At 41.8% G+C, this 14,834-nt stretch overlaps 1 protein-coding gene across 1 annotated transcript; it reads left to right on the plus strand.

Moving 5' to 3' along the window:
• The first annotated feature begins 36 nt into the window (after positions 1 to 36).
• LOC139456289 (zinc finger protein 616-like) lies at positions 37 to 14,834 on the plus strand. Its single transcript, XM_071237910.1, has 8 exons — positions 37 to 108; positions 541 to 601; positions 1,443 to 1,545; positions 3,619 to 3,695; positions 5,111 to 5,305; positions 8,859 to 9,114; positions 10,761 to 10,997; positions 11,748 to 14,834. The coding sequence occupies exons 2-8, from the start codon at positions 590 to 592 to the stop codon at positions 14,726 to 14,728; spliced, it is 3,861 nt and encodes a 1,286-aa protein (XP_071094011.1). The 5' UTR covers positions 37 to 108; positions 541 to 589; the 3' UTR covers positions 14,729 to 14,834.

The following is a 14,834-nucleotide window of genomic DNA, read 5'->3' on the forward strand; positions in this document are numbered from 1 at the left end:
ACAGACTATAGAATACTCGCGCATGCGCTGACCATGTCAACATGTCAGCTCCCTACCGCCGAAACAAGAAGTGAACGGGTTACCGGTCTGTTATTACCTCAAGTTGTGGTAATAAAATTATGACAAGCACGTGTATAGATAGGAAAATTATCTGGAAGAATAGCGATATCAACTTTTCAGTCACAGATCCACGGGAAATATTTTTATAAAATCTCAGAAAAATACGAGGGTATTCGGCAAAACGAGGGTAATCCAAGGATTTATGAAAGTGGTGTTTTCGGCCGCGATGTAGGTAGGCTGTAGGGACACATTGCGGCTCTCGGCTAGATGTTCTTAGACCTGGTCAATCCTTCCACGTTGCCAATGTTGATGTTGTTCACTCTGAAGTCATGTGTTGAAAGTTGATACTATGGTCCCTTACCAAACTGGAACAAGCCTAAACGATCCCATGTTGATAAAAACGCACCAAAAGTCGGAATAAGTCATTTTTTCAAAGCTTTCTTTTCTAATTCTTCATTGAGTTTTCTTTATGATCTTCAGGTAACGGAGAAGGGTGTTAAACTTTCTTCGTGGATGAAGAACTTTAAAGATGGACTTTATTGTAAGTACCACAAGGATCCAATCTCATTCATGTTGTCTGTTTTTTAACTATCAAACACTGTCAAATCACAAGTTAATGTGATTCAGGATATTTTGTCTTTAACTTTCTTACTTTGTCTCAACAACAACAAAAAACACAAATTATGATCACAAAAATTATGGAAACGGTATAATCAATTTCTATAGTTTTGACATTGACAAGACAAGCTTTCTCAGAATAGGTCTTCAGCAACCCAATGCTTGCCTTAAAAGGCAACTATGCTTATCGTAAGAGATGACTAACGTCATCGGGGAGTCAGGCTCGCTGACTTGGTTGATACATGTCATCGTATCCCAATTGCGTGGATCGATGTTCATGATGTTAATCACTGGATTGTCTGGTTCAGCCTCGATTATTTACAGACCGCCGTCATATAGCTGGAACATTGCTGAGTGCGGCGTTAGGCAACAAACAGTACGATTTACATCATTCCACTGGTTATTAAGTAGTACATCAGGGGTAGGTTTGGGACTTGGGTACTTGAGTGGGGTGGGTACTGAGTAGGACCCAGGTACCCACAGAACTACCTGGACCCTTGGTTACTGTAGTCAATGACAACAAATTCTAAAACTCTATGGTAACACTATAAGTCACTAATGTTCCCATTTCTTTCTGCCAGGGCTTTGGTCAAACTATTCCCAATCGGACAGTTTGTACCTATCTCTTGATATCTACAGCAAGTACCTGGGTAGGGTCGGGTAATGGGGTGGTGGGTGCCCGGGTAGTAAATTTGGACTCGTCGCAACTCCCTCAGTTGAGACAACTATGCAATATGTCTGCATTTATGATGTTGACATTTCAGGTGAAACAGGAGCCATGTGGAGAAAGTCCGTCTCCTCCAGAGTGTGAGAGACTTCAGAATAACTACATGGAAGTTGAGGCACCAGGTGACGACCGTTTTCTGTGTAAGTAACATTTCTGTGTAAGTAACATGTCTGTGTAAGTAACATGTCTGTGAAAGTAGCATTTCTGTGAAAGTAACATTTCTGTGTAAGTAGCTTCTCTGTGTAAGTAACATTTCTGTGTAAGTAGCTTTTCTGTGTAAGTAGCAGTTCTGTGTAAGTAGCATTTCTGTGTAAGTAACATTTCTGTGCAAGTAACATTTCTGTGCAAGTAACATTTCTGCGTAAGTAACATTTCTGTGTAAGTAACATTTCCGTGTAAGTAACATTTCCGTGTAAGTACCATATCTGTGTCAGTAACATTTCTGTGTAAGTGACAGTGGCTGACTTACAGGTAGAGTACCATAAAGTATGAGTAGATCATCTTCCCGAGGCAAGAGAGTTAACTGACTTAAAAGTCCAGTTTCCACCCTTGCCGAACTTGGCTGGAATTACTGGGCTCGATCGTAACGCCACCAGTGGCTATTACCAGTTATGTCCCTTCTAAGCCTCTCCTATGAACCAATCAGATTCCACCTCTTATATCACTGGCGTTTGCTTCACACAAAATGGTGGGACCGAGTCAGGACGATCTGATCGATAATCAAGATCTATATTGTGATAAAACGGGTCTTACATCACGAAATGCATCAAATCACATGAGCACCTTGATTAAAAACATGAAAAGATTTGGAAAATATCTACTGACAATGAGTTGGCGGTGCACATGTTTTGCAAATCCTGCAATCGACCAAAATCTGGACTACAGTTTATGAACTGGATTTCGATTTCGGTGCGCGATTTTGATTGGACTATGCATAGACTCGTCAGTCCAGCCAAAATGTAACTCCATAATACCAGCCTAGTTCGGCAAGGACGGAAACTGGACTTTTACAGTCAGTTAACTCTCTTGCCTCGGGAAGATGGAGTAGATTTGTAAAAGCAAAACCACAGCATCTACAAGAACTTCCTTCACGTATGGTGAGAAAATAATATCATTCCCATTGCGGAGGTAAATGGAAACAGAGCAACTGGACATCAGTATGGGTGTGCGAAGCCCAAAAACAAGGTGGACACGGTGAAGCTGGTTGTACGACTGATCAGAGGCCTCGTCATCGCTTAACAAGTTGGGCATCGTATCAGCTAAATTCAAGGCCGGCATTGGATGGGACACAGCTTCAGCTTCATGAGTTGTCAGACACAAGATTCACTTTGCCCAGAAACTACCCGCTGACTTTGAAGAAAAGAGGGAGGGTAACAGTCTGGACCAGATTGGCAATACCTTTGATATTCCATACCAGCAGAAAATCGGGTTCCATACCAGCAGAAAATCGGGTTCAAGGGAGAGAAAAGGGGGCACGGGTGGCCCAGTCGTCTAAGGCGCCGCGATTCGCTGTGCAGAGTTGCGTCCCTTGAGCATGCAAGAAACCTCTGATTGTGAGTTCAAATCCTGGTTCGCCCCGATTATGTTTCTAGGTTTGTCAGCACCATACCTGTGTTCGTGGGTTTCACCGAAGTGGTGTATGTCTGAGACCTGCATCACTTCAGGCTTTCCTCCCACATTGTGTTGACACGCCGTGATATAAATGGAATACTATTAAAAGCAGCGTTAAACCCAACTCACTCAAGGGAGAGAAAAGGACTGAAGGGAATGACAGAGAGATTCACAGAGATGCTGGCTGTTGCAGGAACAAGTTGCCACCCTATGTGTTTTTCAGAGAAAGACATTGCTAAGAATGAGCCACTTTCCAGGTGGTAGAAGTACATGTACAGGAATAGGACTAGTTTGATGAAGAAATCACAGAAGACTGGATCAGAATTGGAATTTAACCGTTGTTAAAACTGCACAATTGTGTCTGAGTGGGTTAGCTTGGTAAAACCAGCATTAATCCGGACCAGTACAGACAACCGCCAGACACGTGAAGTCGTTCTGGCATGTTGCTATATTAGTGCAGTAATCTTGGAACGCATTGTTAAACCCCACCTCACCTAACCTCACCTCACCTCACCTTGCCACCCCTTTGTTGACAGTGGTACTGCCATGATGATCTAATAAGCTAATATACATGATATATTAACGTGTGTGTTTTACCTCAGATTGCCAGGACTGCAACAAGGAATATGAAGGGGACTGTTCAGTACACGGACCTCTTCTCATGGTGGCAGACACACAGGTATTCTTCTCTTTTCGATAATAATAATCATTTTTAATTGTACCAGTAGCAATCTTCAGTCATGTAGAGACAAGTGAGTAAATCTTGTTATCAGTACAGTCAAGACAATCGGCTTTATTTGACGCTAATGATGAGAACCGATTTAATCAGTGCTATTTAGACCCGTTAATCCGACAGTCTCGCACTCCGACTCCGACACACCTAATTTGCAACGAATTACCGAAATCACTCATTAATCAGTCTCGTAAATCCGGCACAGTCCTCCGCGTACTCCGTGGTGATCTGCGCGCGAGTACACAGCCCATGTTTTGATGCAAGACGAATCGGCTGGTAGCTGCATATTACAACTGCTGCAGAGATAAACTTGCTTAACAATAAACAATTAATGCTTTAAATAAAAAGAAAACAGGATAAACGACATGCTTAGATTACCTCAATCTTATTAAAATCAGATACAAGTTCTCGCTCTTGACGAGGACATCCCATTACAGGTCACGTCAGAACAACCTTTCGCGAAATATGACCTACCAATGAAATGACCAACAGGAAGTCGATGTTAGCCACTTAGAAAGCAGCTTTCTTAAGCTTTAGGTACCAAGTTGCGACTTCCATTCCAGACTATGCTTTTTAAAGTATTTTGAATAAGTCATACAGTCCGTAACAGTTGTTTTGTGTTAAACTTTAGAAGTTACATGATTACAAAACATATTCCGCCAACAATGTAACATAACAATATTAATATTTATTTTATATTTTTTATTACGTGTTTGAATCCTTATATCCATCGTGTAGTTTTCCGATTTTTTATCACGAACGTTGATACTAGTTAATTTTCTTTATCCGACATACTCGTTAATCCGACATAATCATATGCCATCGATGTCGGATTAACGGGACTTGACTGTATTTGTAAGTGAGCCATTAACACATACTTATGATATACCATATTCGACATAATAAGCGCCCAGGGCGCTTTTAAAATTAGAAATAGGGGCTGTTATTAGAATATGATTTTGGTGAGAGAAAAAACAGAGTTGAAAGATTGTATATTTCGTGGTTTATGCTGACAGCCTGAAATGATACAAAAGAAGAACATGTGCGTATTATACTCAATAGATATATTCTCCAGAATTTAATTGCCCATGAATAAGGGTGCATATATCACAAGAGTGCGTATTATACATGAATAGATAAGTCTTGTGTACATTGATTAATGGGAAGGGGTGCTAATTGGGATTGTTCACTAGCCAATATTTTCGCAAATATAACTGTGGGTGCTTATTAGAGCGGGGCTCTTATTACGCCTAATGCGGTTGTTGGAATCATGCAATGGACTCTGCAGAAATTTGTTATGATTATGGAAAGAGTTTTGAAAAACTTTATACAATTTATTTTCAAACGTGGAATGATTTCAGGAAACACCAGGAAGCTCAGACCGAGCGTGGAAAACGATGCCTGTTGGTCTGGAGATTGAGGAATCGGGGATCCCAGGAGCTGGTCTTGGAGTTTGGGCGTCTCGGGACTTTGTTCCACGCACCTGCTTTGGGCCGTACGAGGGAGACTCCATCAAAGATGAGGACACTGCTCATGGATCAGGATACAGTTGGCAAGTATGTTTGGTACTAAAATACTGTCGGATATCATAGAAATATGCTTTTTGCCATATAAATATTCATGGCATTTAACAAAGAAGTCTACTCTTTAATGATCAAGTAACAACCACTTCTTGGATAGGCATTTAGAAGTTGGTGTAGTAGGTAAGGATAAGAATTTATGGATCAGCAACTTCTTTCTTACAATTAAGAGCGATGTTACGGTGTAGGTTCTAACACAATCTCATTTAAATCAGATCTTAGTTTTCGCTACCACTAATCAAAGATCTGAGGACATCCCATTACGGGTCACGTCAGAACGACCTTTCGCGAATTTTAATTGATCAATGACTGACAAGAAATCAACATTAGCCAATCAGAAGACAGCTTTCTCGAGCTGTACGACACTAGTTTCAAACTGGCGACTACGCCTCGAAACATATTTTGACGTATTCTCAATTAAAAAATTAAAACTGATAAGAAGAACATTCTGGAATGGCTTATAGATGGCCTAGATTGTATGGATATACTCATAAAACCTGTAGCTGTTGTTCGGAATATCCCGTGTTAAATATTTCGTGGTTGCATGATTAGAAAACACATTCCGACTGTCACTTTCATGATCTGGTTAGCGACACTCTGATTTGCTGGGTGAAAGGTCGTTCTGACGTGACCCTTAATGGGATTGTCCTCAGATCTTTGTTTAGCGATAGCGAGAACTAAGATCCGATTTTAATGAGATTGGTTCTAACACAGTTATCAAGTAAGTGATATACAGAGTGTGGTTGGCAAGTATATTTACAACTCATCAAAGACCCCAATAGCCATAATCCCGTTGTTTATATTACTGGCTTCATCCTTTGTTTATGTCACTGACTTCACCAACGATTGTCATCACTACCCTTGTGTGTACATAACAGGCTTCTCTACTCCAGTATAACAATATCTACCCTACTGTATAAACATTGCCTCCTAAGTAAGTAAGTGTATATATACTTGCCAACCACACTCTGTAAATCACTTCCTTGATAACGGTGTTAGAACCTACACCGAAACGTCGCTCTTAATTGTAAGAAAGAAGTTGTTTATCCATAAATTCTTATCCTTACTAAGTAACAACCAGTTGACCTTCCTAAGGTTTTTTGGGGGCACGGGTGGCCCAGTCGTCTAAGGGGCCGCGATTCAATGTGCAGAGTTGCGTCCCTTGGGTACGCCAGAAACCTGTGATTTTGGGTTCGAATCCCTGTTCGCCCCAATTATGTTTCTAGGTTTGTCAGCACCATACCCGTGCTCATGGGTTTCACCGAAGTGGTAAACGTCTAAGACCTGCATCACTTCGGGCTTTCCTCCCACATTAAGCTGACACGCCATGATATAACTGGAATAATGTTAAAAGCGGCGTTAAACCCAACTCACTCACTCACTCCTAAGGTTTTTGTGTTCTGTCTGCAATTTCACAGGGGGGAAAAGTAGCTCTGAAAAAACATGTTGCGATTGTTTCCAATGAACAAAATCTGAAAAATATACCTTTTTTTATAATCATTTTCGCTTCATTTAACATCTTATTCACAAAACAAGTTTATGTGTGTGTTAAATTAACAAAATGACTCTGTGTTAACACTTCTCCCATGATGTATGCCACATAACACACATTGCTAAACTAGGTTCAGGCCACTGGGATGTCAACTTGGGTGAAATATATACCTGTTAAAAGACACAGGATAGGTGCTAGGTTATCACCTCTAGTTACGACCCGTGCAGATTCGGGGTAGAATAGGTCTTCAGCAACCCATGCTTGCCGTAAAAGGCGACTATGTTTGTTGTTAGAGGCGACTAATGGGATCGGGTGGTCAGGCTCGCTGACTTGGTTGATGCATGTCATCGATCCCAATTGCTAGGATCGATGCTCATGATATCAATCACTGAATTGTCTGGTCCAGACTCGATTATTTACAGACCGCCGCCATATAGCTGGAATATTGCTGAGTGCGGCGTTAAACAACAAACCAACCAACCAACCTCTAGTTACAGTTTGTTTTATTTAGCATGTTTCAAATGCAAAGTTTCTAAGCTTGTCATCCTTCTACCTATAAACAAGTATTTTGAGAATTATCAGCTTTGATTCGAAAAGCTAGATTAGGTAGGTTAAAATAATTTTGTATTATTTATTTTATCCCAAGGAATTGTATTGAAAGCAGGGAGAACATTTCTCTAGCCTTCCAACAGTACTTCACACATCTTTGAAATCATTTCGATTACATTCTGTTTCTTATTTTCAGTTTAGTCGGCCCGTTTCTCTGTCTTCAGTTAATCTGCATCTGTTAGTCTGGCCCCCTTAGTCTTTCTTCTGTTAGTCTTCCCCTGTTAGTGTGCCTCCCTCCCTGTAATTCTGCCCCTGTAAGTCTGCTTGACATTCTTGATAAAGGTCATAGCATATCTACCATATATCTGCATTGAAACTTTTTTTCAATATATTTCCATTTACAACATGAATGACCAATATTTTCATAATCTTTCTCTCTCTAAAGGTACAAAATATATTAAATATTTCTACTAATATTTCTGCTTGTCGTAAGATTCGCTGACTTGGTTGATGCATGTCATCGTAAACCCAACTACATAGATTGATGCTCATGATGTCGGTCACTGGATTGTCTGGTCCAGACTCAATTATTCACAGACTGCCGTTATATAGCTGGAGTACTGCTGAGTGCAGCGTTAAACAACAAACAAACAAACAAAACAAACATATCCCCCTCAACACATTTTGCAGGGGTATTAAAATGGACACAGTCCGTCCGTAAGTCCGTGCAAGATGTTGTTTCCTGAGCAGATCATCAAAACTGTACAATTCTCCTTCACCAAACTTGGCCCATAGATAGGTCTATTGATGAATTGCTGCCATTTCATAATATGGAATTTAAAAAAATAATTTTACAACTTTTTAGGCTTGAAAATTGAAATACTCAGGGTTATTTTTTTAGCAGATCCACCAAACCAAACTGTACAATATTTCTTCACTAAACTTAGTGTTGACCTAGTGCCTTTTGCCTTCAAGGGAAAATATATGCCGGAGGAAGCCTGTGACCAAAGATTCTTTTCTACGATAAGGGGCACGGGTGGCGATTCGCTGTGCAGAGTTGCGTCCCTTGGGCACGCCAGGATCCTATGATTGTGGGTTTGAATCCTGGTTCGCCCCGATTATGTTTCTAGGTTTGTCAGCACCATACCCGTGCTCATGGGTTTCACTGAAGTGGTAAACGTTTCAGACCTGCATCACTTTGGTCTTTCCTCCCACATTAAGCTGACACGCCGTGATATAACTGGAATACTCTTAAAGCGGCGTTAAAAACCCAACTCGCTCACTCACTTTTCTACAATATGATTGTAGAATCTGTTCCTACAAGTCCAAAGAAAATCAGGTTGGGTTCAAGATAAATCTAGTTGTCATTCATATTAATACATTTCATAGTGTTTGGATATTTCTTAAACCATTCAGATGCTGTGGGCTAAAAGGAGTTCTCATCACGCCTTGTCATCTATAGTGTATTTTTTATTTGCTTTCATTCAGATCCACACAGATGGACAACCTTCCCACTTTGTAGATGGCCAACACTGCCACACAGCCAACTGGATGAGATATGTCAACTGTGCTCGTACAGAGGAAGAACAGAATCTGACAGCATTTCAATACAATGGTCATATCTACTACAGAGCCTACAAGAAGATCGGTGTTGGTTGCGAGCTGCTTGTATGGTATGGACACAAGTATGCAAGGAACCTAGGTATCGAGAGACAACTTACACTCCAAGAAGGGCACACTGAAGGTAAACACTTTTAGAATACTGCCATTAGAGAGGCTGCATTGGTAGCGGAAACAGGTCAATATTATCATTCGCTAATTTACATGACTTAATAAAAAGATTAATGCAAGAGACAAATCACTAAAATCTAACAAATTTCTGATCCAGCTTTTATTTTGTTGCACATTTTCCTGAATTATATGTCAATAATTATATTAATAGTGATCAAAAGGGCGGTCTGGTAGCCGAGTGGTTAAAGCATTCGCTCGTCACGCCGAAGACCCTGGTTTGATTCCCGACATGGGTACAATGTGTGAAGCCCATTTCTGGTATCCCCTGCCGTGATATTGCTGGAATATTGCTAAAAGCGGCGTAAAACCATCCTCGCTCATTAGTGATCTCATGGCATTTTTTCAATTATGTTCCCATAATCTGAAAACAAAACATGTCCACTAGCGTGGCAGCCATATTGTGTTTGTTCAAATTGAAATGATATTCGGGATATGTGTAGTTAGTAGCAACATTTTGTACAAGCATATTTATTAGTGGGGATCAATAATTATATGTTCTGATTTTTTATTTTTTTTTGTGATATTTACATTTTAACCATAATTTCACCTTTGTACTTTGACCTTGCTCCTAAAGTCTCTCAAGATGCATTTCCTTGCACTGTGAACATAATAGCCTCGGAAAGCAATGATGACATCAGAATTTGTTCAAGAGGTTAGAAGGGGCGGTCGGGTAGCTTAGTGGTTAAAGTGTTCGCTCCCCACGCCGAAGACCCGGGTTCGATTCCCGACATGGGTACAATGTGTGAAGCCCATTTCTGGTGTCCCCCGCCGTGATATTGCTGTAATATTGCTAAAAGCGGCGTAAAACCATATTCACTCACTCACTCACTCAAGAGGTTAGAATCTGATTTTCAATATGGCCACCTCGGCAGCCATGTTGTAAAAGCTAGTTATGCTGTTGACTGCATGTCCAGGTGAGCTACAAGGCAGTGGTAATATTCTTTTGCTGTGAGGTTGAGAATCAAACACTGGTCTTTTGTTCTTGAACCACTTGAACCTTTGTCAGAGGGCACCTTGCACATGATGTTCTAGATCAATGATGTTGTGAAAATGGGCTGAATTTATTGTTGTGCTGGCAGATTTGTTTGCTTTGACAGGGAGGGTGGTTATCAGAGATATTGACAAGCAAAGTCTCATCATGTGCAGGACATAAAGATCATGATGTAATATACCAGAATGTGTATTACCATATTCAACGTAATAAGCGCCCAGGGCACTCTCAAAATTACAAATAGGGGGCTCTTATTAGAATATAATTTTGGTGAAAGTGTTGAAAGATCGTAAATTTCGTGGTTGATGCTGACAGCCAGAAATGATACAAAAGAAAAGTCTGTGCATATTATACACAACAGATATATTTTTCAAGAATTTAATTGCCCGTAATTAAGGGTGCATATAACACATGAGTGTGTATTATACACGAATAAATAAGTCTTGTGTACATGGATCAATAGGAAGGGTGCTATTTGGGATTGTTTACAAGCCAATATATCAGCAAATATCGGCTTAGGGGCTTATTACGTTGAATACAGTATTAAACATTCCCAGTACTTCCATCAAATAGTGCACTATTTTTGTATCTCGATCTTCCTTTTTCAGACGTGTACCCGTGTGACAGCTGTGATCTTGGGTTCTCATCTGTGGTGTTCTTGTGGAAACATCTGAAGAAGATGCATGGAGGAAAACTGACAGCTCAGTTGAGGTTCATAGTTAACACTCAGGGTGTTAGCATCTGTGACTTTATTGAGAAGATAGAGAGCCCAGAAGAGGACACAGACTCTCAGGAAATTAGCATCTGTGACTTTATTGTGAAGATAGAGAGCCCGGAAGACAACAGTGCCAGTCAGGGCGTTAACATCAGTGACTTCATTGGGGATGTAGAAAGCCGGGAAGACAACAGTGCCAGTCAGGGCGTTAACATCTGTGACTTCAATTGGGATGTAGAGAGCCGGGAAGACAACAGTGCCACTCAGGGCTATAACATCCGTGACTTCAATGGGGATGTAGAGAGCCCAGAAGAGAACAGTGCCAGTCAGGGCGTTAACATCAGTGACTTCATTGGGGATGTAGAGAGCCGGGAAGACAACAGTGCCAGTCAGGGCGTTAACATCTGTGACTTCAATGGGGATGTAGAGAGCCGGGAAGACAACAGTGCCACTCAGGGCGTTAACATCCGTGACTTCAATAGGGATGTAGAGAGCCCAGAAGACAACAGTGCCACTCAGGGCGTTAACATCTGTGACTTCAATGGGGATGTAGAGAGCCCAGAAGACAACAGTGCCACTCAGGGCGTTAACATCCGTGACTTCAATGGGGATGAAGAGAGCCAGGAAGAGAACAGTGCCACTCAGGGTGTTAACATCCGTGACTTCAATGGGGATGTAGAGAGCCCGGAAGAGAACAGTGCCAGTCAAGGCGTTAACATCTGTGACTTCAATGGGGATGTAGAGAGCCGGGAAGACAACAGTGCCAGTCAGGGTGTTAACATCCATGACTTCAGTGGGGATGTAGAGAGCCCAGAAGTGAACAGTGCCACTCAGGGCGTTAACATCCGTGACTTCAATGGGGATGTAGAGAGTCCGGAAGACAACAGTGCCACTCAGGGTGTTAACATCCGTGACTTCAATGGGGATGTAGAGAGCCCGGAAGACAATAGTGCCACTCAGGGTGTTAACATCCGTGACTTCAATGGGGATGTAGAGAGCCCGGAAGACAATAGTGCCACTCAGGGCGTTAACATCCGTGACTTCAATGGGGATGTAGAGAGTCCGGAAGACAACAGTGCCACTCAGGGTGTTAACATCCATGACTTTAATGGGGATGTAGAGAGTCCAGAAGAGAACAGTGCCACTCAGGGTGTTAACATCCGTGACTTCAATGGGGATGTAGAGAGCCCGGAAGAGAACAGTGCCACTCAGGGCGTTAACATCGGTGACTTCAATGGGGATGTAGAGAGCCCGGAAGAGAACAGTGCCACTCAGGGTGTTAACATCGGTGACTTCAATGGGGATGTAGAGAGCCCAGAAGAGAACAGTGCCACTCAGGACGTTGACATCCATGACTTTATAGTTAAGATAGAGAGCCCAGAAGAGGACAGTGACTTCCAGGACGTTGACATCCATGACTTTATAGTTAAGACAGAGAGCCCAGAAGAGGACAGTGACTTCCAGGATGTTGACATCCATGACTTTATAGTTAAGACAGAGTGCCCAGAGAATAGTGACACTCAGGACGTTGACATCCATGACGTTATAGTTAAGATAGAGAGCCAGGTACAGACCAGTGACGATGTCAATGAGGACAGGAACCCTGAACCAACAGAAACAGATAACCACCAGAAACGTAAACAGCGTCAGGGTGGGAAAGTGCATCGGTATGGTAAGCATAGCAAAGAATTCAATGCACCAAGTCGCTTGCAGACACGCTTGCAGACACGCCTGCAGACACACATGGAGAGACACTTGAGGAGTAAAGTGAGGAGTAACACTCGAGTGAAGCTTTTTCCATGTGGGAAATGTGGGAAAACATTTTCACTGGCAAGTAACCTGCAGACACATATGAATCTTCACAGCAGAGTTAAATCTTATTCCTGTAAAAAGTGTGGGAAAACATTTAGAAAAACAAGTGCCCTTCAAAGGCACATGGGAAGTCACAGTAGAGCCAAACCATATGCATGTCCTGCATTTGAGGAGACATTAGCAAGATCTTCTGATTTGAAGAAGATGAAACATCACAACAAAGTCCAGCCATACATGTGCTGTGAATGTGGTAAAGCATTTAAAAAATCACAATACCTGCAGGCGCACATGAAGCTTCACGTTACAGTCAAATCGTGTATATGTAGTGAGTGTGGAAAAGCATTTTCGACTTCGCAAGGCCTTTATAGGCACATGAGTTTACACACTGGTGTTAAACCATTCCAGTGTGGTGAGTGTGGCAGTGTGTTTTCACATTCAGAAAGCCTGAGGAAACATAGAATGTTACACACTGGGGAGAAGCCATTCAAGTGTGGCACTTGTGGGAAAGCATTTATAGATTCAGGTCATCTGAAAATACACATGAGAAGTCACAGTGGAATCAAGCCTTACAAGTGTAGCGACTGCGGGAAAGAATTTACACAGTCAGGTAACCTCAAGATACACATGACAAGTCACAGTGGCATTAAGCCTTACCTGTGCAGTGAGTGTGGGAAAGCATTCAGCTTGATGAGTTACCTTCAGGGACACATGAGGCATCATGCTGGTATAAAACCACACAAGTGCAACGTGTGTGGGCTCAGATTTTGTGGCAACAAGAAGGCTCACATGAGAACTCACACTGGAGATAGGCCCTTTCTGTGTAGAGAATGTGGAAAAAAATATACAACTGCGGGTAACCTACGGACACACCAGAGAAAAAGTCACATTGAAGTCAAACCTTACAAGTGTGATGAGTGTGACTTGACATTTACATCATTGGGTAAACAAAAGGTACACGCCAGAATTCACACTGGAGTTCAGTTTTACAACTGTGACACGTGTGACAAACCATTTACAACACTGGGTAACCTGAAGGCACACAAGAAAACTCACATTGGAGTCAAATCTTACAACTGTGAGAAGTGTGGGAAATACTATTCAACATCAGGTAATCTAAAGGCACACATAAAAAGAACCCACTCTGGAGTAAAACCTTATACGTGTAGTGAGTGTGAGAAAGCATTTTCGACTTCGCAAGGCCTTTATAGGCACATGAGTTTACACACTGGTGTTAAACCATTCCAGTGTGGTGAGTGTGGCAATGTGTTTTCACATTCAGAAAGCCTGAGGAAACATAGAATGTTACACACTGGGGAGAAGCCATTCAAGTGTGGCACTTGTGGGAAAGCATTTATAGATTCAGGTCATCTGAAAATACACATGAGAAGTCACAGTGGAATCAAGCCTTACAAGTGTAGCAACTGCGGGAAAGAATTTACACAGTCAGGTAACCTCAAGATACACATGAGAAGTCACAGTGGCATTAAGCCTTACCTGTGCAGTGAGTGTGGGAAAGCATTCAGCTTGATGAGTTACCTTCAGGGACACATGAGGCATCATGCTGGTATAAAACCACACAAGTGCAACGTGTGTGGGCTCAGATTTTGTGGCAACAAGAAGGCTCACATGAGAACTCACACTGGAGCTAGGCCCTTTCTGTGTAGAGAATGTGGAAAAAAATATACAACTGCGGGTAACCTACGGACACACCAGAGAAAAAGTCACATTGAAGTCAAACCTTACAAGTGTGATGAGTGTGACTTGACATTTACATCATTGGGTAAACAAAAGGTACACGCCAGAATTCACACTGGAGTTAAGTTTTACAACTGTGACACGTGTGACAAACCATTTACAACACTGGGTAACCTGAAGGCACACAGGAAGACTCACACTGGAGTCAAATCTTACAACTGTGAGAAGTGTGGGAAATACTATTCAACATCGGGTAATCTAAAGGCACATATAAAAAGAACCCACACTGGAGTCAAACTGAAGAACACTGAGGTGATGAGTGTGGGAAATCAGTTAAAGATTCCAGTAACATGAAGCAACGCATGCCTGTTGACAGTGGTTTCCAGCCTTGTTGGTTGCCAGAAAGAATTCACACATTGAGATAACCTGAAGGCACACTTTTGATGTTGCATTTAACCCA

The sequence above is a fragment of the Haliotis cracherodii genome, unplaced genomic scaffold, assembly GCF_022045235.1.
Source record: "Haliotis cracherodii isolate W230 unplaced genomic scaffold, xgHalCrac1.p SCAF_11, whole genome shotgun sequence".
NCBI lineage: Eukaryota > Metazoa > Mollusca > Gastropoda > Lepetellida > Haliotidae > Haliotis > Haliotis cracherodii.

Excerpts from the sequence above, each read along its gene's own strand:
- LOC139456289 (XM_071237910.1), top strand. Across the intron at positions 1,546-3,618 it reads AGGTGACGACCGTTTTCTGT|ATTGCCAGGACTGCAACAAG; the intron begins GTAAGTAACATT and ends GTTTTACCTCAG. Across the intron at positions 9,115-10,760 it reads CCAAGAAGGGCACACTGAAG|ACGTGTACCCGTGTGACAGC; the intron begins GTAAACACTTTT and ends TTCCTTTTTCAG.